The following is a 27,590-nucleotide window of genomic DNA, read 5'->3' on the forward strand; positions in this document are numbered from 1 at the left end:
TAATGATTAAAAATTGTTTCTTTATACAGAAGGAATGCATGAGGAATGTTGCATTTGAATTAAAAGAAAAACGAAGCGAATATTGGAAATTTTTAAAAAATAACTTACTTTAACCCTTTTAGGCATGAATTTTCAAAAATAATATTTTTTTGGTTAATAATGGGAAAATAATATTAAAAGATTGTTTAGTATTACGAAAATGTGAGCAATTTTAAGATTTTTGTTATGTTTTTTGGACCTCAAAAATCAACTTAATTTTTGCTCTTTTATGTTTTTTTCACTTTTCTTAAATATAATAAAAATAATCTAATAAAAATAATGGAAAATGCCAAAATACACACTGCAATTCTTAATAATAAATAGAAAATAAAGGAAATGTTAGTCAAACATGCCGCAAAAAAACACAAAAAAGGGTTTAAGGAGAAATGCTACATAAAGTAAAAAAAAATTGAAAAAATAAAAGGTATAAATATAATTCAAAGTTTTTATGGCTAAAGAAGAGCTTTCTCAAATAATATAGAATATAAAATAAATGAATAACATACAGATAGTTATTTTAGCTTCATAAATCAAAAATTTACATATTTTTGATCGAAATTTTATCATAAAAACAAAAACAACGATTCCGACAAGAGACCACAACATCAACTACGAATATTGTCTAGGCGGTGATAGTAGTTCAATATCTGCCACAATCATGACGGGGAGGCGCGCCACGGCCGGAGAAAGCGTTTTGGTTGAACGATTTTTGCGGCTTGCCCCGGGACCTGTCACACACTGCCCTGGGAGTCAACCCCGAGGAGGGGCGGAACACTATAAATGGGTCGCCGACAGGATCGATTGATTGACGTTGGCTAGGGGGGAGGCGATGAACATCACTCGTTGGGGAACAGAACTTTAACTTTTGGGATTTTGGGTTTGGGTTTTGGTAGACTCTTTAAAGGGAAATATTATTTTCATTTTGGTAGAATATTTTGAAATGAGAAAAAAGTACAAAGTGTTCTCAAAATACGTAACAAACCATCCGATCAACTTCTGCATCACTCAGTAAAACCGAATTAATGGAGCATAAATTGAGATTCAAATGCACTCTCCTAGGTACGGGGAGGGGTCGCCTTCTACAAATGTACTTACTAGCAGCAGTATTATCTCCTTGAAATCCATTTTTTATCAACTCAGATCGTCTACCATCTTTTATTTATTATCTGCAAAGAAAAAAACGAGAGTAAGAGAAGAGGTATAAGAACATGGGGTATAAAAATGGGTCATCAGCAAAAAAGAAATGCTTCTTTTTATTGGAAGTCGCTCGATTGTTAATAAAAACATTTATTATGAATTCAACTCTCGCTTCGAACCTCACTTTGCAAAACCGTACCGAAAAAAAAAAAACGAAAGAAAGAAAGCTTTCGCTGAAAGGACTCATTGTACAGTCGACCTCCAAACGACTAAAATGTGGCTTTTCATTGACTTTTTTTTCTCTGTCCCTTCATTCAAGGTCCAAAATATAGTTCTATTGTTTCAACTTTCCGTTGTTTCCGCCCGAGCGAATGCTACTGAATCTTCATTCAGCTCAACTTTCGCTCTTGTCATCTGCAGTATTAGAATATGGTTGAGTTCATACTTTCTTTTGTCTTAAATCGGGAGGACAAACTCCACTCTAAGGACTTGCCATCGGAGCAAGATCGAAGCGAACCCAGTTTTGCTTTTTTTCGGTTGAGCTTCTTTTTAATCACTGCAGCAGAGGCTGGAGCGTGGAAAATTTTGGCTCCGAGAAAGACATTTTTCTTGTTGAAAAAAAAGGGTTCATTTTTCCGGGCCCACTTTGCACCCACTGGCTGGATGCTGACTTTTTTTCGCTGAGACCCAAGAAGACGAAAAATGTGGAAAATGAGGGTGAACTGCGAAAAGGTGCTGTTATTGAAAATTGGTATCAAATTTTATGATTCAATAATAAGCCGCAAGGATATTTTTGTTGCTCTTGCTTGGCGCCAAATTTTGCCAAGGCGCCACGGCGATGGAACCGTCCGATTTGGCGCTTGAGGTTTTTGCGGTTGGAGCTCTGGAGGAGATTGCGGGAAGGTTTATCAGGAAAAGTGTGGGAAAGAACAAATTTGAGAAGAAATCAGATTAAGATTTTGTGGTTAGGGCTTACCTGAGAAAAACATCAAACAATTTTATGAAAAGTTTAATAAATGATGTTCCATTTCAATGAATCAACGGGTAACTGATTTAGCATATTTTTTCTAAATTTGTATAATAATAATAATTACATACCTAGTAAAAAAAATTACCTTTTTCATTATGTAACTTTACCTCAATTGGGTAAAAAATTTTGGGCTTAAATTGGTGATATTATTGTTCACAACGATAAATCTTATTTTTCTGAGTACAATGACCCTTTGTTCGATCGCAAAGGACTTGAAATGGAATTTCAACTCAATTAAAAAAAAAAAACATCGCGGCCCTTCTTGACAGAAAGCTGGACTTGGCAGCACGTTTGGAGGGGGCCATAGTTGATCCATCGTAAAATGTTGTCTTGTCAATTTTTTTTTTTGCATTCAATTCTTTAAAAGTGATCACAAATGGTTTTTAATCGTGTTTTTTTACCGTTGTACATTAAAAATTTATATAGATTGAAAAAGTGACTTTACGCCCGAAAAGTTGTAAAATTTTTCAAGAAAAAAAACACTAAAAACGTTTTAAAAATTCTCCCATTTTCCGTTACTCGACTGTAAAATTTTTTGGAACATGTCATTTTATGGGAAATTTAATGTTCTTTTAGAATCTACATTGACCCAGAAGGGTCATTTTTTCATTTAGAACAAAATTTTTCATTTTAAAATTTCGTGTTTTTTCTAACTTTGCAGAATTATTTTTTAGAGTGTAACAATGTTCTACAAAATTGTAGAGCAGACAATTGCAAAAATTTTGATATATAGACATAAGGGGTTTGCTTATAAACATCACGAGTTATCGCGATTTTACGGAAAAAAGTTTTGAAAAAGTTGGTCGTCATCGATCATGGCCGTTCATCGTCACCCGCGACAGACACGGACGACGAAACAAAGAGAAACGCAAAAAGTAACTTTTTCAAAACTTTTTTTCGTAAAATCGCGATAACTCGTGATGTTTATAAGCAAACCCTTTATATCTAGATATCAATTTTTTTGTAATTGTCTGCTCTACAACTTTGTAGAACATTGTTACACTCTAAAAAATAACCCTGCAAAGTTAGAAAAAACACGAAATTTTAAAATGAAAAATTTTGTTCTAAATGAAAAAATGACCCTTCTGGAACAATGTAGATTCGAAAAGTACATTAAATTTCCCATAAAATGACATGTTCCAAAATTTTTTACAGTCGAGTAACGGAAAATGGGAGTATTTTTAAAACTTTTTTAGTGTTTTTTTCGATGAAAAATACGTTTTTTCGGAATTCTGAGTACGCCATCAAATCGGGCGTCTAATTTTACATAAAAGTCCCTTTGACACCGAATTTCTATCTCATCACCGTTTCAGGCTGCAAATTATTGAAAAACACCTCTTTTTTCGCATGTTCAAAAATGGAAGGGGTCGTACCGCCCCTCCATCACGAGATGTCAAAAAACGGACCTTTGATTCGTGATCAGGGACAAAAGTTACCCCTTAGGACAAAGTTTCACTCAAATCGAAGAGGGGTCGGGGCAACATTTCCGATTTCGTGTGAGTTGGTAGAGAATTACCCAAATATTATAATCAATTTTGAAAAATGCATTTCAGATTGTTTTAAGTTGTTTAGACTTCTATTTCAATTAAAATATTGAAGTATCTTGAAAAAATAAAAATAAAATACTTAAACTTTGAAAAATATTTGCAACGGCCTATATATGGATTTTATTAAAAGTTAATAAGGCTGGTACAAATTTTATTTAAAGTTTTTGTCCCCCTCCTCCTTTTAAAGTCGGCCCGAAAAATCAGGTGGCCAAGCAGATATTTTTTTTAAGTAACAATTTTCAATATAAATTTAAAGATACAGAGATTTATTTAAAGCAACATTTCTTCACTTGTATGCTACATTGTGCCACGTTTGCAGTTAAAAGATGAGATGTGAAAATTTTATTGTTATTCAAAAATACACTTTTTTCTTACGATTTTGGAGTAGGAGAAAAATAAAATAATATTGAAAAAAAAAACCAAATTGCGATCCAATGTAGAAATTAATATTTAGCATGATATGTTTTTTTTTTAATATAAATTGTTCAAGCACTAAAATAAGTTAAATCAAGATATTTAGCTACAAAAAAAAAACTGTTTGAAAAGCATAAATGTAAAAAAATACATTAATTTTATTTTTAGGGACGATATTTTTTCTATTTTAAATGTTTGAAAAATAATACAGAAACTGTTAATTAAATTCTGGAATTGAGTAAGATGCACCCTTAGTTGAATTTTTAAAAATTTTGTTTTATTTTAAGGTTGTTAAAGATATCATTCACGGCGAAAAAACTGAAAATCTTGATTCAAATTGCATCATTGGTTTTCCACATTTTATTTATCAAAGCATAAAATGTGGTCACTTTTATGTTTGTCAATTTCAATTTACTCTGGGTATTCAGAATTATCATTGGCAGTAGATGCTTGAAGAGTGAATTACACTATCTTGGTTCTTTAAACCACCATAAGCATGACAAGCAATTATACTATGTTAAGAGTTGGGATTTCTTACGTACACTTTAAGTCTGATTAACTAGCATTACTGCATTTTGAATGAACCGCATGATTTGGCATTTTTTCTCCGAACAGTAGGAATATTTCAAGAAAAAAGCACAATTCCATTGAGTCCATTATTTTTCTTTTCCCTTATTATTTATGACCACCGTTGTTTTCCTAATTTCCACACGTACCCAATTATTTGTCGCCCATGTGTGTGAGTGTGTGTTCGTGTGTTCACATAAATAATTCATGTTTATGATTCTCTAATTGTGCCTGCGTTGGCAGTTAATATGTGTGTGTATGTTATTCACCGTTTGTCGTCACCATTAGTGTCACCTGTGTCCGTTTCCAGCACGCAATCGGAGCGCTAATTAATCATCCGAATGGGTTTGTTGAAATGGTTCAGTTTGTTTATCAGGGCTCTGTGAGCCAAATTAAACAGGGCCAGTCGTTCTGATGCTGCACAAAATTTCAGTTTAGTATGCAAATTGGCACCGTTTTCTCTGTAACGAGCAGCAAACATTTACTCGACAAATAGACGCTCGAAAACGGGAGTTTTGTCCCGAACTAACTTGAGAGCAACACTGATAATGGGATCGGTCGTAACGGGTCTTACTCCCCGAAAAATTGTGGTGACGAGTTATTCAAAACTTTTGGAAATCATTTCCCGCGCCGCCACCATTCACCGTGAGAAAACTTAATTAAAATACAAACTGCTAAACGGATTTCCTCTCTCTCACTGCGAAACTTTCCACACGCTCACAACTAAAAGGAGGAGCTTTTTCTGCTTGTTTGCTTGTTTGTTAGGAGCTTTCGGGGCTGCTTTTAGCAACGCAACTTGACTCCGGGTGGCGAAAACCGTGCTCAGAAAGCCGCAGAGGCTGCAGCCGCAAAACAAAAACTTATTTGTATTTTCCGGATGAAGGTACATCCTCGGTTTTGTACTGCGCCGCCGGCGAGGAATGAAAGGAAAGTTAGTGGGAAAGTGGGGTGCAATAGTTTTAGTTAAACTTTTGATTTATTTTAAACAGCATTGAAACTTTCTAATCAATTTTAAACGTTTACAGTTATCAGTTGAATTTTTTTTTTCATGAGAACTTTATTGGTATAAACGTTGGTATTTATTTAAAGTTATGTTCAAATTACTTAAAGCGATAGCAAAAAATATTTTTACTGTTTTTTGTATAGTGTTTCACCAGTTTTACTTCGTTAAGTTTTAGAGCAACTTTACTCAAAATCAATTTAAATACAGTGAAACGTAATTTTGCATTGGTTCGGAAGTTCTTATTCTCAAAGTTATTTCAAAACAAACTAGAATCGCTTTGCGCAGTGCACGGTGGTCCGAAACCGAAATCTAGCGTGACGAAATTGATAGCGACCACAAGTTAAGATTTAGAGCTTTGGTGTCTTCGGGACAAATGTTCAGGGTCAATAGGGGCATCATTTGGTATGGTTGACATTAGGGTGGTCCAAATTTTAAGGTGGTTCACAATTTTTATTTAAGCGGGATGACGAGTTAGCGCTTCGGTGTCTTCAGATAAGTTGTAGGGAGCACTATTCTGAGCAACTTTGCTGAGGAGCACAAAGCTCTATCTTCGAACGGGAAATTTCTAGAGCCATTTTTGTAATTTAGGTTGATGTGTTTATAAAAAAGGAGTTTTTTGAATTTATCAACTCAGGGTTATGTCGTAACGAGTTGGTGTTTTCTAGACACTTGTAGAGCTTATCAAAACACACATTTATCTGCCACGAAAGTTATAGCCAAAATACGACGAAAAAGACGCCATTTTGAAATGTGAATAACTCGAAAAGGTGGTGGAGTTTGACCTCGCTCTTAGAAGCATCTGAAAGTACACATTTAAGAGTATATTTGCTGAAAATGTCTCGGAGATCTTTTTAGTTAAACTCATTTAATCTCAATTTGAAAATGAGCATTTATAAATCGTTCTTTACCCATAACTTTTGATAGAATTGACCAAAATTCGTTTTTCAAGAATAAAAATGTTCATTTTGACAAGCTCTACAATTGTCTAGAAGGCCCAAAAATGTACAAAATAATCTAGTGGTTGTAAAAGAAGAATCAAGTTTTTACTGAAATATTTTGGGAATAAAATTTAGAGTACTATTATTAATTTGATTTGGTTAACCGCGGTGGATTTTCTTGAAATAATTCAAACTGTCAAAAATCCACCAAAGCACCTACCACATTGATCACACAAAAAACTGTGATAGAAAAGTATCCACCGGTAGACGCTTTGGTGGATTTTTGACAGTTCGAATTATTTCAAGAAAATCCACCGTGGTTTACCAAATCAAATAAACAATAGTACTTAGTTATTTTGTTAATTCCTGAAATATTTCAGCTATAGTGCCATACAGCGCCATCTCGTTTTTGGCTACACCCGATTTTGTTTACCTCTGATTTGGCAACACTCATTTTTGCTAATATCTTCTTCCCTATTTTGACAACATATCAATATTTTGATTATTTTTAAGTCTCCTAAAGCTTTTGGAAGATTTAGTTATTGATTCTTATTTAAGTAAAAAAAAATGTTAGTTAATAACACAACTTTAGACCATTCAATATTGACGTAACATTTAAGGAAAATAAGTTATTTTTGGCGGAACAGTAATGTCTATAGGATAAACAATAATTTAGTGAATAAAACATAAAACACAACTATTTATCACGAAGTGCATTGTTAGGTTTAGTATTTCGTTCATAACGTGATTTATGGAGGTCCCTTGTTACGTTATTTGTTGGTGTTTTTAACACAAATGTAAAATGATTCTTTTCTAAAAATATAGTATATGAAAATGTTTCGCAAATATTTCTGATCCCAGAACACAATGTCTAAAAAAGAAAGTTGTAGCGAATTTTTTCAGCTTTTTAAATATATTTTTTCGGTGATGGACTAGGATGGACACCGCTTTAAAAAATAAAAAAAACGATATTTTTCTGAAATTTTAGCCTAAAATGGCTTTAATTTAAAAACGTTGCATTTGAACAGAAAATCACAAGAGCACTTTCGGGGATTTTGTGTTTTGTTTTGGAAATTTTTTCGATACTTTCCAAAAATAACTTTTTTTAATAAAAATGTATAACTTGACGACATTCCCTTTAATTCTAAAGGTGGCCCTTTTTGTCCATTAAAAGTATTAAAAAATGAAAGATATCAGTGGGGTTCTTCTCAAGATATTCAAATATTTGCATAGCACACCATCATCATCCAAATTAGTTTGAGACCTGTATGCAGACTTGTAATGCAAATAAAAAAAAAAAAAACATTGAAAAGTCGATTTGCGAAAACATAGACATTGCTCATTAGTCCTTTTTAAATGATTCAGTTATTGCAAAATTATTAAAAATTATATTACGAATAGATAAGAAAATAAAACGAAATTATCATTTTTCGACATAAAAAATTTGGTAAAAAGTTTCAAAGATATCATCAATTAAATAAGAGGATTCAACACGAGGTTTACCCTGCAAGATTTTATGAGACGAAGATGAAATGAAGATTGTAAACAAATATTGTATATTGTGTATATTCAAAAATTTAAATTTAAATTGAACAATAATATTTTCAAAAGTGGAATACAACTAAACAAATTTGTTCATGTTTTTAATTGAAAATAAAATATTTTTTTAAGAACAGCTTCTATTTAAATGAAACACAAACAAGATGATGTAAAATAAATTCTTTCCACATTTTTAACGAAATTTCTAATCTTCACTAAAAAGAAAATAATGAGCAACTCTTTACGAAATAGGTGATTTGGTTTAATTTAAATTTTTGTACTTTTAATCCGGCTGAAATTTTTTTGAGGCCTCCGGTACAGTCATGCCTCGGTTTAGCACCGCATATGGGGGATGCAAAACCGAGGCGTGCATAACCGAGGCACAGAGCTTATGGGATTTTGGCTATATGGGAGACATTGGCTTTAATCGTACGAAAAATCATGCAACATCAAAAAATTATAGTGTTTTGAAATCGGGATGATGTCAGCTATCCATTAAAATTATTATTTCATGAAAATTTCACAAAAATACGTATTTTTCCTGTATTTCGAAATTGCATTTTTTTTCTCTAAAGAAACCAAAAATATATTGTTATTGCAACATGAGTATCAAATGATCAGGTTTTTTCATACATTTTGGATGTAATAACAACATTTTTAGAAAATACTCCAAATTTTCACAAAACTACGTCTTTTCGAAAAAATACTCAAAATTTAAATTTTTACAATATGGGTATCAAACGATCGGAAATTTTTCATACATTTCGAATATAATAACAACATTTTTAGAAAATACTCGAAATTTTCACAAAACTACGTATTTTCGAATAAAATACTCAAAATTTCCGTTTTTACAATGTGGGTATCGAACGATCGGGATTTTTTCATACATTTCGACTGTAATAATAATATTTTTTGAAAAAAAACTCAAAATTTTCACAAAACTACGTATTTTTGAAAAAAAATACTCAAAATTTCCGTTTTTGCTATGTGGGTATCAAACGATCGGGATTTTTTCATACATTTCGAATGTAATAACAATATTCTTTGAAAATACTCAAAATTTTCACAAAACTACGTAATTTCGAAAAAAATACTCAAAATTTATGTTTTTACAATGTGGGTATCAAACGATCTGGATTTTTTCATACATTTCAAAAGTTATTAAAAAAATGAAAATACTCAAAATTTTCACAAAACTACGTATTTTTGAAAAAAAATTGATTTGATTATTTGATCCCATAATGTAAAAACTAAATTTTTAAAAAGTTTTACAAAAATACGTAGTTTTGTGAAAATTTAGAGTATTTTCAAAAATATTGTTATTACATTCGAAATTTATGAAAAAATCCCGATCGTTTGATACCTACATTGTAAAAACGGAAATTTTGAGTATTTTTTTCAAGAATACGTAGTTTTGTGAAAATAACAATTTATTTTTGGATTCTTTAGAGAAAAAAATGCATTTTGGAAATACAGGAAAAATACGTATTTTTGTAAAAAAAAATCATGAAATAATAATTTAAATGGATAACTGACATCATCCCGATTCCAAAACACTATAATTTTTTGATGTTTGCATGATTTTTCGTACGATTAAAGCCAATGTCTCCCATATAGCCAAAATCCCATAAGCTCTGTGCTTCAGTTAAGCACTGGGCCGTGCTTAACCGAGGCAGCTGAACGGTGCAAAACCGGGGCAGTGCAAAACCGAGGCGTGTAAAACCGAGGCATGACTGTATACCCAATGAAGCCATTTTGTATCATTAGTTTTTTCATATAATGTTTCATACAAATTCGGCAGCTGTCCATACAAAAATGATGTATGAAAATTCAAAATTCTGTATCTTCGAAGAAATTTTTTGATCGATTTGGTGTCTTCGGCAAAGTTGTAGGTATGGATAAGGACTACACTGAAAAATATAATACACGGTGAAAAACGTTTTGGTGATTTTTAATTACACTTTAATTTCACAGTTACAACCTAAAACTTAATTTACAAAAAAATGCTTTTTCTTTTTTTTCTATTTTCTGATATGTTTGGGTCATCAAATGCCAACTATTCAGAAAATTCCAGAACGAGCAAGAAATCTTTGACCGAGTTGAGAAGCAATACTGATTTTTTCAAAAAATCGAAGTATTGGTCGCAACAATTTTTCAACTTAATTTTTCGTTGGAAAATGGAATATGCAATGAAAAAGTTTTTAATTTTTTTTAATTGGTGGCCATGTTTGCCCACTTTTGAAAATAATAGTTTAGAAAAGCTGAGAAAATTCTCTATATTTTGCTTTTTTTAACTTTGTTGATACGACCCTAAGTTGCAGAGATATTGCAATACAAAGATTAAAAAACAGGAAGATTGATGTTTTCTAATGGTCCGATTTTCAATGTTAAAATATGAAACATTAGAGAAATTTTCCGAACTTTTCGAAAAAAATATTTTGTTTTAACCAAGACTAACATTTCAAAATGACGTATTATTGAATGTTTGGCTATATAGATTATATGATATTTTTGTTTATTTTCAACATTCAAAAAGCATTAGTGTGAAATATAAATGGATGATTTTTTTCAAAGAGTTTAGCTTCTATTTCCTGGAATCTTATGATCAATACCTAAAACTTTGTCAATTATAAAAACAAATCTTAAGATAAAGATTTTTGAATATTTCAACAACATCTTTTTATGGACAATTTCCACAGTATTATGTTTTGTATGGATGTACTACTGGATTTTTTTTCGAGGGTACTCAAAAACGATGTTCAACAATTTGCCCGATGATCCCCTTCAAACCTCATTCCAGATTCCAAGTTAAAGTCAGCTTCAGCCGAGCAAAGTCACCCGGTAGTGCTGCTCCCTTCGAGATTCCCGCGGGAGGAAGTTGCGAACATTTGTACTTTTCCGCCCCCCCCGTCCGGATCAACCTTATCCGGTCCCCAAAGCTCACATGTTCTGCGCGCGTACGTACGTGTATCTGTTTTTCTGTTTCGTGGTTTGCGTTCGACACTCTAACGGTGCAACCCTTGTTTTGAGTGGTTCGTACTCAAAGTTTACAAAGTTTTGCTACACAGGAAAAGCACGGCCGAATGCTTTATGAGCGGTAGTTTTCCAGCGAACTTTGCACTCGTTGACTGTGAGAGGTACTTGGTACTACTCTGGTTTGTTTTTTGAATTGCGATTGCTTCATTTTGACCTAGATTAACAAATTTTGAAACGAGATTTATCTGTTGTGCACTGATTTTTTTTTATTTCTGTATTTATTTTGAGCAAAAAATCAAAATTTTAATAATTTCCTAAGCATCCCTATTTTGACTGATGCAATGACGCATTGCACACAAAATTGACACCAGCAATCCCCATTTACACTTGTGTCATCCTCAATGTATCAACTTCCTGTTCCAGTCGTAACAAGTCCTCGTTGCCTTCATTTTGACCCGATTTGAATCGTTTAGATCCGATTTCGAGCACAGTAAATCGCTTTAGTACCACCCAGGTCTGTAATTTGAAATTCCTTCGGCGAAAACAAACCGACATTTTCACACAAACACTTATCGCCTTATGTCTCCCCCGCAAAATGGAGACGGTGCTCTGACAGTATTGTTGGTACCTTTTTTACGGTTGTGTTTGTGTTATTTATATGAGTGTGGGTGTGTATTCAAAAGCTATTACAGCCGAGGTTCGCCTTTTGCACGCTAGACACCGGCCACATGGCCAGACTCGAGTATTCCACCTTTTTCAGTGAAACTGCTCCGGTGTACGGTTGTTGACTTAGCGTAACCCACCTGGCCAACACCCCTGGTCCATGCTTCCTTGGCCGTTCCGATTCCGTTTCACTGCCCAGACAAAAGGTACAAACGAGAGAAAATAAAATAAACAATAAAAGGTAAATAAATTTTCCGTACGAGTCGAGATTGCCATTTTTCCACTCGGAGGCAGGGTGGCTACTGAATCAATATTAAAAATAAAACAAAATCTTTGCAGATCATCCTCATGAAAGTTCATGATTTTTTAATTTATGAGTATTTTAACAATTTGTTTGTTGCATTGATTTTGTTACAATACTTGGAAAAATCTTAACGGTTACAGATATTTTAGTATCTTCAAAAAACGGGAACTATCGATATAGTTTTCTATTCATCATCTAAGCTACTATTTCCATATAGATTTACAACCAAATTTGTCAATTTTTATAATCAAATTATTTCAGGATTGGGTCCGTAAGTTTAATAATTTTAGAATAAGAAGACAACAACTTCCTTGTTTGCTGTGTACCCTCAAATCAAATCAAATCAAATCAAAATCAAATTTGACTACGCACCAACTTTCAAATCATTTTTCTCAAATTTACTTTGAACTGAAAAGATTTAAAAGAAATAATTTGGAACAACAACGAAGCTCCAATCTGAAACACTTTTTTTTAAAGATAATTGTTAAAATTCATGACCTATGTGTTAACAGACGTGAAAGATGTTAAAAATATATTGCAGAACTTTCCATATGACTTGAAAAGAAAGCTTAATGTGACCTCTTTTAACAATCGTAAGTCCAAAACCTTTATGTGCCTTAATTTTACACTATCTTTATTTGAATCATTTAAATTTTCTTATATTTTATGACTGTTTTCATTTTTTTTTTTTGTAAAATTATTATAGAAACCCAAAATATAACCAAAACCGATTTGTTAACACTTTGGATCAATTCTGAGGGAAGATTTAGATTCAGCAGGCAACATTACATGGAAAAACATAGAGATGGACAATTTGCCAATTTCATTAGATTGGTCCGATACACTTTTCCCTTGAAAATTAGACATTTTCAAATGAAGATATTTCGAGTTTAATTAAACATACCCCTGGGATTTAATTAGCGTTTATCTCCTCTATCTAATGCAACCAGGCGTTTAAAATTTTGCCTGCGCTTTTTCGAGATACACTCAACCCCCGGTGGTTGGTCACTTTTTCGTTTGACACTTTTTTAGTTTGTACCTCGTTGGTTGGTCAATGTCAAACTAAAAAGTGACGAACTGTCACTTTTTACACGGGACTCACACATACTATTCAACCAAACGTTTGGTAGTAAGTGTAAGCGCTGTGTAAAAAGGGTGTCAAACTAAAAAGAGACCCCGTTCGTTTGACAACAATTGGTGTCAAACCAACGGGGTTTCAGTGTAGGTCTCTAAAAGTGCCTCAAACATCACTTTTTTCTAAAACTTAATCCTGAGTTGCTACGATCAAAAAACTGATTTTCGAAGATTTGCTCAGATGCTTTTTCGAAATTTGGTCGTAGAAGGCGTAGATTACGAGATGAAATTTTGGTGTCTTCGACAAAGTTGCTTGAATTATTAAGCCCAACAACTTTCTTGAAGACAAAAAAATAACCCAAAAATATTCCTGAAAAGTTAGATGTTCAAAACCACCCTAATCGTGAACCACCTTAATTTTGAACCAAACCAAAAGTTGCCCTTTTCCATTTGCAACAACTCTCATGAAGACACCAAAGCTCCAAAACTTCAAAAATTTTCGAAAATAAATTTTCCACTTAGGGGAAATATGCCCATTTTAAGCCTAATAAGCGGTCGTGTTTGAATGATGCTGGATAATCTGGATTGTTCCTTGAAATTCATTAACGGTGCACATCAACCAGAGCCTTTGCACCCAGATTTTTGTTACAGACATTTTGGTATCTTTGAAACCAAGTACACCAACGAGTAGAGCAAGTTTTTGTGAACATTTCTGTTTATTTTCACTTTAATTAAAAGTTATGCTATTCCTTTTACAAGCATTTAAAAAAAACATTTCAAAAATGCATTCTTATCAGTCGAGTGCATTGAGCCACGCCCATTTTTCTATTAAGTTCTTTTTTTCTTCCAGCGCTCTTTTGGGTCTGCTTAGTGCTGTCAAAATTGATGAAATTTTAAGCAAACACTCACGAAAAGTAGCATTTATAGCGAAAGATTCCTGTTCACTCCAACAGGCGCTGCACCAGCATGTTGGTGGTGTTGTTTGCCTCTTTTGTTCTTTTTTTGCCTTCGCTTCTCGCTCGGTTTTCTTCAGCCTTCGATTGGAATGGATGGTCAAAATTGAAACGTCAAACGACTTGGCGCGTTTGTTTTTTTGATGGTGCTTGCTAATTATTTACATGTTTCGGGATTATTTTTCAAGTGAGTGACTAACTAATGGGCAAAAGAACATGTTGCCGGTAGTTGGAAGCAATTTTATATCTTAAGCGCTTTGAAATCGTTAGCGCAAGTTAAAAGATATTGATGGCGACTTTCGTTAAGCAGTTAACCTCTCATCTTGCGTGTGGATGTGTGTGCCACCAAAATGATGAGAAATGGTCTCGCAAAATAGAAATTATGATCAAAAGTGCATTCAATTTGATCTTTTTGGCCAGTAAGTGGCATAAATTTGCGTGCTTACTTGAGGCGGTTCTGTTGCTGGTAAGTTTATAGCCTAAATAGTATTTTTGAAGCTTTAATGGAGCATCAAACTCTCCATATGACGAAGATAGGTGTTTGATTAGAAAGGGTATATTTCCCCTAATTTTGCGATCTGGGCCACTTTGTGGACCATTTTGTACATAAAAATCCAGAGTTTTTTTTTTAAAAGGACCTATAAACTATTGTCTTTCATATGTTTATAGGACCTATTTAAAAAAAATTCTAGAAATGTAAAAAAAAATCATCTCACACGAAAAAATAAATAAAATGTTTTTTTTTAAAGCTGTTATATTTCGGCTTTTTCAGAAAATTTGTGCCAGAAATTTTTGCAATTAAACATTGGATCATCTCAAGAATTTAGAAAATTGAATAAAGTTGGTGCAATCATCATATTTATGGTTTCATAAGAAAATAAGTTGGATTCAGTTTTCTTTTGAATAATACCGTCAGTGGGGGTGACTATGGGTCAAAAAACGATACACCTCTCTTAATTACTTAATAACAAAAACAATTTAAATAACATCGAAAATCTTTCAACGTAGATTTGTTCTTAGATAGTTTACTAACATTTTCCCAAAATATGGTGGATTTTGATGAACACTACCTTAAATGCCAATAGTTTGAAAATTGACCCAATCTCACCCCTTAGAGGGGGTGACATTGGGTCAAATGAAACTAAAATGATGCTCAAATACAACGATATGGTAAAAACAAGTCATCCAACAGTGTTTCTTGTTCGAGGGAATCGTATTGACATGCTACAATGTTTTAAGTGGAGATTTTCAAACATTTGGGTAGTTTTTGAGCAATCCCAACAAAAATTTTAGAAAAATGATTTTTCAAGAGGTCATTTTTGGCCAAAAACGTACCTCAACTTTAGACAGCTGTCAAAATAACAGGATTTGCTCTAGGAACGAGATTTTTTCAGCGAAGTCATCTTTAGATGTCCCCTACACAACCCTTTTAACAGAATTCAGTTTAATTGAAAAGAATCTGAGAAATAGTGAAATCCGTAAGAAATCACTTTGACCCAATCTCACCCCCCAGACCCAATGTCACCCCCACTGACGGTACCTTAATACTTTAAATATTTGAAAATTGTTATCAAATAAATTTCCCTTTTTTACATACTTATCATATTTGAAGGTAAAAGTTTTAACAATAAATATAATTAATCTACAAAAAAAGATTGAAATGTTATGTGTGTTTGAAGTTAAGAGTTTAATCTGTCATTTGGAAAATGAGAGCTAATTAAGTGACACTAAGAAAAGCTAATTTTTCACCAATATTAATCTTTTAAAGGCTATATCTTGGCAATCAGCAGTCCGATCAACTAAATAGTAAGGCCAATGCAAATTTTATTTCAAGCTTCTAGAAAGCCCTTAACAATTTTCGCAAAAATTACAAACATAATTATTGCAAAAACATTAACATTTTCATTGAAAACACTTATTTAATCGATTCTAAAATACATTTAAAAAAACTAAATTAAACGTTTAATCATGCATTTTTTTATGAAATAAAGGTTTTTAGCACAACAGCTTATAGGACCTTTTAAAAAACTCTAGTATTGATATTTAACTAATTTTTGAATGTAATAATGTTTAAGGCATTTTTTGACAATTTTGCTGAAAAATATTGAAAATTAAGGCTTAGGCATAAATTTTTTTAAACGATTGCAATCATGCAAAAATTAATTATTAATGCAGGAAGCGGCATTTGAAATTATTTTCGGTAGACCGCACGTATTTTTTCAATGACATTTTGAAGTTTTTTTTTTTTAAAGAAGAGGCGCTATCCATTTTGGAAAATATATGCATGTGTTCGTGTAAGACGGTATTTGTGTCCGTCCCCTGTATGTTTACTTCCTTACCACTATTGTACTGAACGAACAATAAAGCTTTCTGCCTCTTCGTGCGCTGACCACCGCCCGAGACTGTTGGCTCAGCAGTCACAACAAACTAGCTGTTTTATTTCAATTGATTTTGGAGATTCTACGCGCCTGGACAACAACAACACAACGTAGGGAATTCGAAGTCAGCCTCTGGCTGAACAGCATGTTATGCTATGCAATTATTGTCAAAAAAGTTGTTGAATCATTTTCGGTTACAAATCTTTTTGATATTTTTCAAACAGCAACAGATATTGCACTCAAGCACAAACGATTCCATATTAAAAATTGAACGCTTCAAGATTTTCCAAATTTAAGCAGTCACCATGCAAACCATGGCCATCCTTATTCCCCCCCCCTTTTTCATCCCGTCAATTGACATATAAATATGTATTTACTCTTGGTCGCACTTGCAAATGGAAAACAGCTTTTGTGCATTTGCAGTGGCGGAAAATTTCACAGCCCTACCGGGAATTTTGGGGGAGGGGGTTGGGTTGAGAAGGTCGGAGTAAAAGCTTTCGATTGCCTCCCGGTAATGAGGTCGAATCGGCTTTCAGGAGGTTTGATTTATCGCGCGGCAATAGTTTTGTGACAGATAGTGAGTGCGACACCGAAATTGCTTTCGATTACGAGCTGTTAGTGCGATTTGAAGAGAGAGAGCGAGCGATGGCATCAAAATCAGATACTTATTTATCTACGAAATTATGCTAAAATTACAAATATTGATAAATGTAAAGCTTTCTTCAGGAATTGAGCGCAAAAAAAATTGTTCAGGTTTTGTGCATGTGCACTGTTCTGAAACTTCTTACAACCGCCAACGTTACAGTGAACATTCTAATCACCCCACGTATGCAATCACCTGCAAGACCACAATCAACTTTTACTGCCCAGGACCTGTGACGTACGACGCCACGCTCCAGTAGAACCCCACGCTAAACCGTTTAGCTCGGGTTGAAGGAGCAGGTTGAGGAGAAAACATAAGCTTAAACCACAAGTTGGCTTCCTGGAACTGAACCGTGGCTTCTTTGGCTTGGACGTCGTCGTCGTCGTTGGCACCACCACGTGGCCACAGCCTTCACAAACATTAGCTGCCGCTGATGCAACCCACCACCGAAACCGCGATGACGGTGATTGCATGCAAAACCACTATTACGAGGGGTTTTTCGGTGGGGTGCTGCAACAATTTTATTGGGTGACCAGATTTAGAGATTGTACCACTTAAAGATTTTTAATTTCTTTAGTTTTCCAGCGTAATTTAGAGTTGTTATTTTTGGATTATTTAACTAAGCTCGTTATTTATTTTACGATATTTCGTAACTGTTGGCAGGTACGACTAATTTATTTTTATTTTTATTTTTAATAATCCTGAACTTTTCACGGAAAGCTCATAAGAATCTAAAACTGAACAAATGTGTATGTGACCAATAATGTCACTCAGTTTCTCAGCGCTGGCTGAACTGATTTTAACCTAACCAGTCACATTATACTTGGTTTAGGGTCCAATACGTCGCTATTGAATTATTTGAAGTTTCGATAAGTAGTTCAAAAGTTATGTTTAAAAAAACTGTTTTCGCATAAATTCGAATGTTAAATAAATAGACGAAAATCGTACCAAATATCATCACGTTAAATATCGTTTGAGTCTAAAAGTTAGAAGGGGGTCCTAAAATGAAGCTTGGATTGCTGATATTATTGTTTACAGCGATAAAGCTTATTTTTCTGAGTACAATGACCCTTTGTACGACCACAAAGAGTTTAAAATGGATTTTTAAATCAATTTGGAAAAATTAACCTCGCGGTTCTTCTTGACAGATAAGTTCCTACTTGACAGCTCGTTCCAAGGGGACCATTGCATTAAAATAAAAAAAAAAGTGATCAGAAATGGTTTTTAATCATGTTTTTTACAGTTCTACATAAAAATTGACATAGGGCTTTACTGCCCCTGATCGCATAAATGTCCCATATGCATTTTCATCGCTTTTGAGTTATTGATGCAGTTTAGTTCAAAATCGTGTGCTCTTTCCGAAAAGCCTATAACATCCAGTACTTTGTTCTAGAAATCAGGAGGAATTCCAGTTTTTTTGCGAAAACTTAACACGTAGCCTTATATATGGGACAAACTTCAAATGCGTTTTTCTCAGAGTGCTGTTTTTGCATATGGGACATTTATGTGAACATAGGCAGTATTAGTACCCAATTAAGTGATATTCATATACTATTTTGAAGCCGAATTTTTGGTTTAAGTTGGTTCGAACCAAAAACCATATTTGCTGCTAGATGTCAATTATTTCCTGACCTTTAAAGTGATCTATTTTTAATTATATGTGAGGAAGGCACCAACCATATAGGTGGATGAGGTTAGTTTTTCAGTGGTTTTTAACTCGAAACCGTGATGAGATAGACATTTGGTGTCACAGGGACTTTTGTGTAAAATTGTACGCCCGATTTGATGGCGTACCGTAAAACGGGGTGACATTGATAGCCGGGGTGATTTTGGTAGGTTTGAGATTTTTCCGCAAATTGAACAAACAAATTGAATACGTACGGAATGCTATAGAATCATACTGACAATGATATAGAATAGGATGTAACAAAAATGACTTTTTGGCGGGCATTCAGGGGTTTGTTCCGGTGGGCATACTGAGCCTAAATCCCAAATATGAGCTTGATTGGACGTAACAGGAGCTGGCGCTCCGCCCTTCAATTTTAAATGGGATTTAACCCGTAAAAAAAGATTTTTTCAAAAATATCACTTTTTGAGGCATTTTGGCCACCAATGCGTTTACCAAAAACATCACTGGCGTGTAGGCCAGATCCTTGCGCATCTTTTGGTATATATAACATTGAAGTTTGGAGCATCCTGGAGCTCGGTACAGACCTTCAAAGTTTGGCATTTTTTCGAAAAATCGGTCCCAGCAAAATCAAATGGCGTCTCGGGCGTCGCGAGGTGCGACGCATATCTTTTTTGCCGGAGCCGATTTTTCTAAAAAATGCCAAACTTTGAAGGTCTGTACCGAGCTCCAGGATGCTCCAAACTTCAATGTTATATATACCAAAAGATGCGCAAGGATCTGGCCTACACGCCAGTGATGTTTTTGGTAAACGCATTGGTGGCCAAAATGCCTCAAAAAGTGATATTTTTGAAAAAATCTTTTTTTACGGGTTAAATCCCATTTAAAATTGAAGGGCGGAGCGCCAGCTCCTGTTACGTCCAATCAAGCTCATATTTGGGATTTAGGCTCAGTATGCCCACCGGAACAAGCCCCTGAATGCCCGCCAAAAAGTCATTTTTGTTACACTCTAATATAGAAGTTTTCAAAGTACTTCAAGAAATTTTAAAAAGTTTCAAAAGTTAGTTAATATTAATTAAGAAAATGTTGATGAATAGCATTATTTTAATATTCTCAAAGTGTCATGATTTCATGATGATTTCGAATCAGAAAACAGAATGCATTTTCCGATTTTTTGGACAATTTTCCACTAGGAGAAGGTAACATTTTTTTGCAAATAATAAATATTATGTGATTTGAAATATTATTCAAAAAAATCATAAAATTTAAAGGCATTTATAGTAGAACAAAGTTCATGTAAAATATGAAAACTGCATTGAATTAAGTTTAAAATGCAATATGAATCGATAATTTTATAAACAAAACTAGTTTCAACGAATTCTGGGCAAAATTGTGAGTTATTAACAATTTTACTTAAAATGTATATGTATTTTGCTAGAAAGCTTATAAACATAGTTAACTGATTTTATGAAGAAATTGCATTACCTACTTTTTTTTTAATCCAGAAGGGTAATTTTTAATCAAGAACAATAATTTACATTTAAAAATTACGTGTTTTTGTAATTTTCATTTTGTTAACAGAATTTTATAACAAGTTTTTTTTTTTTGGAAAAGGTATAATTGTTACCATTTTCGACAAATTTTTTAAAAGAAACTTAAACGTCTGCTTCTGGAAAGTAAAAAAAAATTGGCCCTTTGCAGGTTTTGCTGGCTAGTTCATTGCTAGAACGAGAATTACCGAAACACAAAATATTCTTAACATTAAAAATCGTAAGTCATGTCATTTTATGATATATTTGTCTTTTGATCTGCAATTACTTAGTTGAGTATTTTTTCAAGTTTTGCAATATCATTTATACCAAAAAAAATCTTTTTCAAACTTCGTGTTTATGTAATTTTGCAGAGTTATTTTTTTACAAAGTCAGAAATTTTTTGAAATACTGTAGAGTAAACAAATACAAAAAAAGATATTGAAAAGTTTTTGGTTTGCTCGTAACCATCCCGAGATATTGTAATTACCTGAAAAAAAGTTTTGAAGATGTTGGTTTTTTCCGATCATTGGTTCAGATAACAAATGACGAACGTAGAAAAACTAAAAAATTTACTTCTGAAAACTTAAAAAAAAAACTGAATAATTCATGATAATGAAAAGCTACTTCCATACTCATAAGCATTATTTGTATTGCAATTGTTTACTCAAAAACATTGTAGAAAATTGTTACATTTTAAAAATTATAACAAATATCGCAACAAAGTTTAAAAAAATGGAATTTGAAAACCATATTTTTGTTCTAAAATTAAAATTTAAGAATATTTTTAAGCATAGGTGCCCAGCATAAGCATAAGCATAGGTGCCCACCCGCAGTTGCTACTCCGTTATTGACCAGGACCTCCAGAAGTTACATCCACGAGCCGTGGAAGATGAGTGGGTGCTATCTTTCCTCGCTTCGCAACTTCTCAAAGGCCCCTATCATGCTGATCAATACCGGCGCCGGCCACGACCAGTGGTAGGGTCACGGGGAAGTGGATGGGAATGTTAGTCCGATACTTGAGTGATAGAGACCGCCCAATCGACTGCTTCTCCGACAAAGTATCACATGAGTTTTGAGGGGGTTTGTAGATGGGTATGAGGTCAGGATTCACGAGTGGCAGTGATGTGACCATGAGCATTTTGTTTATCGGTTGAAAATTTTAAATCTTAGGCAGCCGGCTGCGGAAAGATAAATAATTGATTATTGTAAAAGTTTTTTTAATCGAACGCGTGCCAACCGAGCAGTAGTGCTATGGGCTGGACTTATTTAGTATATGCGATAACGCGAATAAATATCAAAAATAGTAAATAAAAGACGCTTTACTCTTCATAAAATCGATAGATTGATGAATTAATACTAAAACTGAAAGTTGGAATAAATTTTTACGATCATTTACGACGAAAATTATCGCGAAAAACAGGACTGCGCGTCCCCAGAAGCACTGCACTTATCAAATTAAAATTTAAGAATATTTTTAATAAAAAACGTAATGAAAGTAACAGAGGCTTGAAAACTATAGTTTTGCTTTTTTTCGGTAAAAAATATTTTTTTTTTAGTTGGAGTTGGAGTACGCCCTCCAATTGCCATAAAATAATTGAAAAATACGTTTTTGCAATTCCGTCGTGAAACTACTTACTTTTCCTGTCATTCTTGAACGACGAAATAGCCTACTTTTCTGTACCAAAAATAAAAGAATCGAATAGCAACACTTTTCAAAATAAATGCTGAAAAGTTCTACTTTTCAGCACTGAAATGGGTGCTGAAAAGTCGAACTTTTCAGCACTTGTTTCAAAAAGTAACACTTTTCAACATTTTTTTGATTTAAACGATTTATTGACAAAATACATGAAAATTTGACTTAAAATTTCACTCAATGGGTGTTTTTCGGAATTGCAAAAAATGTTGTATGGAACTCGTTGCGAAACTTGATTTTTTCAGCACTCTTCGTATTTATCCAACTCGGTGAACCTCGTTGGATAAATGTACGACTCGTGCTGAAAAAATCCTCTTTTTGCAACTTGTTGCATAAACTACTATTTTACGAATGCTGAAAAATAAAGGGTTCGAAATGCCCTTCCGTCACGAGAATTCAAAAAATGGACCTTGAATCTGTTATCCGTCAATCGATTATGATCAATGTGCCTTGTTTTTACTTGTTTTTAAAGGAAATATCTTTCAATTAAGTAAACCTGTTATCTTTTTAATCTACAAACATCAATTTGAATTTGAAAATAAGTTGGTATATAATATAATTTATTTACCGTCAGTGGGGGTGACTATGGGTCAAAAAAGGATTCACCACTCATAATTTCTTAATAACAAAAACAATTCAAATAAAATCGAAAATATTTTAACGTTGAATTATTGTGGTTTGGTTGAGCGTTTTAGCAGAATGCATTGCTATGAATACAAAGAGACGAGTTGTTCCTTTTAATTCCGCTATATATTTTTAATATCTTGACAGATACGTATTTCGTCTACTACTTGCAGACTTCATCAGTGTTCTGTTCTCGACTCGAGAACAGAACACTGATGAAGTCTGCAAGTAGTAGACGAAATACGTATCTGTCAAGATATTAAAAATATATAGCGGAATTAAAAGGAACAACTCGTCTCTTTGTATACATAGTTGAATTATTCTTAGAGTTAGTAAACATTATCCCAAAATATGGTGAAATTTGATGAACTCTACCTTAAAAACCAAACGTTTGAAAAAAAGACCCAATCTCACCCCTTAGAAGGGGTGTCATTGGGCCAAATAATAGTAAAATTAAGCTCAAATACAACGATATGGTAAAACAAGTCATTCAACAGTGTTTCTTGTTCGAGGGAATCGTATTGACACGCTACAATGTTTGAAGTAGAGATGTTCAATTATTTAGGTACTTTTCGAGCAATTCCAGCAAAAATATTTAAAAGTTGATTTTTTGAGACGAATTTTTTGGCCAAAATCGTACCTCAGCTTTAGACAGCTGCCAAAATGCCAGGATTTGTTGTTTGAACGAGATTTTTTCAGCTAAGTCATTTTAAGATGTTCCCAACACAACCATTTTAACAGAATTTAATTTCATTGAGAAGAACCTGAGAAATTGTCAAATCCGTATAAAAACACTTTGACTCAATCTCACCCCAGACCCAATGTCACCCTTACTGACGGTAGATAAATAATTTTTATTATATTATATAAAACTTATTGAACCTGCTCTTTTAAAGTTTTGAAATTGGTTAAAGTGCACAATCTATTCTAAAAGTTATTGTGTCTTGATTTTTATTGAACTTCTATGCATCTCTTCTATCCTTCAATCGGATGGGGAAGTAAAACGTCGGTCCATTTGCGTAAAAGAGTTTTAGGGTGACTCACCACACATAACCTTCGGACGCCTAGAAATGAGCAGAAACTTGCAACAGAGATCACAAAAGACCCGGGGGTCGTTAAAGTGGATTGCTTTGCTTTTTATGCATCTCTAATGTTATTTTTTATTAAATTTATGATTTTGTGACATTTTCAGAGAAACTTGACAACATATTTTCAGTTTTCTCAATCCCATCTCTAAAATAATTAAAAATATAATTATAATAAAATTCATTAAAATATAATAATTTACCCTATCATTCCGATCCGATTCGACAAACTGGCACCCTAATTACTAAAACCAACTGCACCACCATCGACATGGTTTTCCGCATCGGATACAGTTTCCAACATGTTCGGATATTTCCATAAATTGATCTCGAATTTTCTCCGCTTGACTAGCCAGTAAGTGTGTGTGTATTTTGTGCCCTAATACGCTTATAATAATCCATAATGCGCATGTAGTCAGATTAGTGTGTTTATGTTCGACTTCCTCTTGTTCAATTTCCAACTGCCATGTTTTCCAGGGGGCCGTCGATATCAGGCCACTTTCCCTGTGAAGTTTCATTAGCTGATGTTGTAGTTGTTAGGAGCTTACAACCGCTCCCCGCTCCGCACCAGCTGTAAGTACAGGTTGTTCGAGGTTGTACCGGGAAAAAGGGGGGCGAAAAAGCTCTCATTTGTAGTTAAAGTGTTCCATCAACATCAACATGCTTTAAACTGGAGGGTCACCGGTTCAGTTGTGCGAGGGTATGCCTATAGAATTGAGTTTGTGTCACTAAGGGGATCACCTTGAAGTTGTTAATCTAAGGTTTGTTCTCTTCAATTAATATAAAAAAAATCTATTATTTTATTTTATTAATCGTTTCTACGTAATAAATTTACCAAATGTCTTTTTCTAGAGTATTTCTTAAACGAGGTATCGATGGCAATATAAACATACACCCCCACAAAAACACAAACATATTCACTCAGCCAAAAATGGGAAGCTCGTTCAGCTGAGTGTATTCCCCAATAACATTAGCAAATACATATTTATCGTTTATCTCTCGACGAGTCACCACGAGGCCAACGAACAAAAAAAAATCGAGAAAAAAGATAATAAAAGGACGAGTATTTGCTGTTTTGTTTAAAAAAATGAGCATAAAAATTGTTTTCTTTTGCCAACCACCACCCTCCCATGGGAACGAAATGTCGTCGGGTAATGCAAACATACACGTACATAAATGATTACTGGGCTGTCTCCACTCGTTCTACTCGGGGTGGAGTTTTGGAAGTTGTTACTCTGGAAAACATGAAGGGCAGAGATATCCCCACTAGAGAGAGAGCAGAGAAAAAGGCTGTTTTTAGATTTGACAGCTCCTAGACTACCACCCCAAGAAGGGAGGGGGGATTTGCTTTTCGTTACACCATTTTACACAAACATATTCAAAGTTTCACACATACATTCTCACATTGACGTAGGGAAATGTCGCACTGAAACTATTGGAAGCTTGCAGTGAGGACAAGATTTAACGGCATGCATGCCATTCAATTAAGTTTGATGTGATTTGAGTGATAAAGTGACACACATTTACGTATAAGTGTGATAGGAAAAAATAATGTTTTCATACAAATTTATCAAGTTTAAGTTTGTTTTAACCCAGGGGTGCCCAACTTTTTGGCCCTGCGGGCCAGATCTGATTTTTCAGAAGCAGTGGCGGGCCGGAACTAATATTTGATAAAAGTTGAAAAAGTAAACACATTTTTTTTTTTCAATTTGCTTATGATTGGGATCTTTTAAAGTAAATACATAAAAGAACTAGTATTGCAAATATGATTCATATATCTTGATTTTAAGAATGAAAAACAAACATAACATTCAAATACGTGTTTATTTGACTTATTTAATTTTTGTTTGTTTAAAATTGTATAGATATTGTTTTTGATAATTGCAATTAAATACTTTGATATATTTTTTATAAAAAAAAATATTCCAATGATCGTTGCAATTTTTTTAAGTTTTGATACATTTTTATATATTTTTAACGTATTTGCAGCGATCTATTTTCAGTATGAATTATTTGATTTTTTAAGATTTTTTAAAAAAACTTTATCACTGAAAAGTTGTTCTGGAAAATTACAATAGTTTTGCTTACTTATTTATTAAAAAAAAAGAAAATAGAAAAAAAACTTCAATTTGAAGTAAATACAGTTAAAACTGAAAAAAATACATTTAGTCTCTTTTGTAAATTTTAAGACAACAATCCAAGTTTTTTCATTAATTTCACAATTTTACGAAATGGATAATTTTGTTTTCCTGCAAAATTTTTCAGTTAAAAATACAGTGGACTCTCTGGCTGTCGATCTTCTCGATATCAATATTGCTCCAGCTGTCAATAAATTTTTCAGTCCCTTCAAATAGATTGCTTTGATTTTTCGTTCTATTATTTGATAACCCCCGCTCTCGACGGTCCCTTCAATATCGACAACGGGACTCTCTCGACTGTATCAATATAAAAATTATAAGAATTAAATTCAAACATGAAGAATGTTCTTATAATAATAATACATTTTATCTTTAGTTTTTTTTTTAATTCAGACAATAATTTTATTTATTTAACACTTCATGAACAGCCTTAAGGGCCGGTCATAGAACTATTTTGAAAAGCCGTCGCGGGCCGGATGGAATGGCTTCACGGGCCGGATCCGGCCCGCGGGCCGGACGTTGGGCAGGCCTGTTTTAACCCTTTCAGGCCTGAATTTTCAAAAAAATATTTTTTTAGTCAATGATGGGAAAATGGTTCTTATGACCATACGAAAATTATAGGCTGGGTCATATATGACCCATCAGGCTCGAAAGGGTTAAATCTCTTGCTTATCATCTCAATATAACAATGCAACGAGATATTTTAAACTTTTTTTTTGCATTGCCTAAGTCATGTTTCCTTTGCATCATTTTTTGTTTTTTCGTACAAGAAAAATAGATTTTCTGATCGATGCTGTGCAAATTTCAAAAAAAATGTAGTAGCAAACAGCTAAAAAAAGCATTTCTTTGCGTTTATAATCTTTTTTAACATGTTTGAGTTAATTTCCCGAGAATGCCAAGGCAATGCTGTATAGAGAATAATTTGATTTGATTGAGTTAATTTCCAGACTTTTTTTTATTACGTCCTATACACATATGAAACACAATAGCTTATAGGACCTTTAAAAAACTCTAGATTTGAAAATAGTTTGAGTTGTAAGGAATTTTTAAAGTACAGTACCGTAAAAAAAAATCGCGAATTTTTTTATCGTTAAAATTTGGATTTTTTGAAAGGAAAAAAAATGATTTCAAGCCGACTGTACTGCTGTAGTATAATGCATTTAACATGCCTTTTTCTATTTAAATTTTTATATGCTGGATTATTATTTCATTTTTTTTTTGTAAGAACATGAAGCATTTTGAAAAACATGATTAATGAATGTATCGAAATAATGGCCATGTTCAAATTTGATTCGCAATCGAAAAAAACCCTTATTGTTTTTAAAGATCCCTTTCTATTTTTAAGATTTATTATATGTTTTTTCAAGAGTATTACATTTTTGAAAAAATTAGTCGCATCTTCGATACTGTTAGTTCAATTTTCTATGTTAAAAAAAACTGTTGTAAAATTTCGACTTTTTTCGATAATTTTGTTCAATAATTCCTAACACTCAAGAAGTTTTAAACACACCAATTTGGACAAACAAAATCATATTTTTTAAAACCTTAGTCAACACACCATTTTTCGAAAACTTGGGTGACATTGATAGCCCAATGTGATTTGTATGTAAATGTGAATCGGACATTATGGACAATCGAAAAATCCATTAAAGTGAAGGATTTCGAGGTTGATGTTAAAGTATA

General features: G+C 33.4%; 1 protein-coding gene across 4 annotated transcripts in view; it reads right to left on the reverse strand.

Moving 5' to 3' along the window:
- The window catches only part of LOC6038718 (protein madd-4), a 423,565-nt gene that overhangs the window by 141,491 nt on the left and 254,484 nt on the right, over positions 1–27,590 (reverse strand). For all 4 annotated transcript variants that reach the window (XM_038258279.1, XM_038258278.1, XM_038258276.1 and 1 more), the window contains exon 2: positions 1,135–1,205. In XM_038258279.1, coding sequence (XP_038114207.1) covers positions 1,135–1,164 — 30 coding nt within the window. In that variant the 5' untranslated portion in view covers positions 1,165–1,205. The remainder of the gene's footprint in view (positions 1–1,134; positions 1,206–27,590) is intronic.

Source organism: Culex quinquefasciatus, chromosome 2, assembly GCF_015732765.1.
Source record: "Culex quinquefasciatus strain JHB chromosome 2, VPISU_Cqui_1.0_pri_paternal, whole genome shotgun sequence".
NCBI lineage: Eukaryota > Metazoa > Arthropoda > Insecta > Diptera > Culicidae > Culex > Culex quinquefasciatus.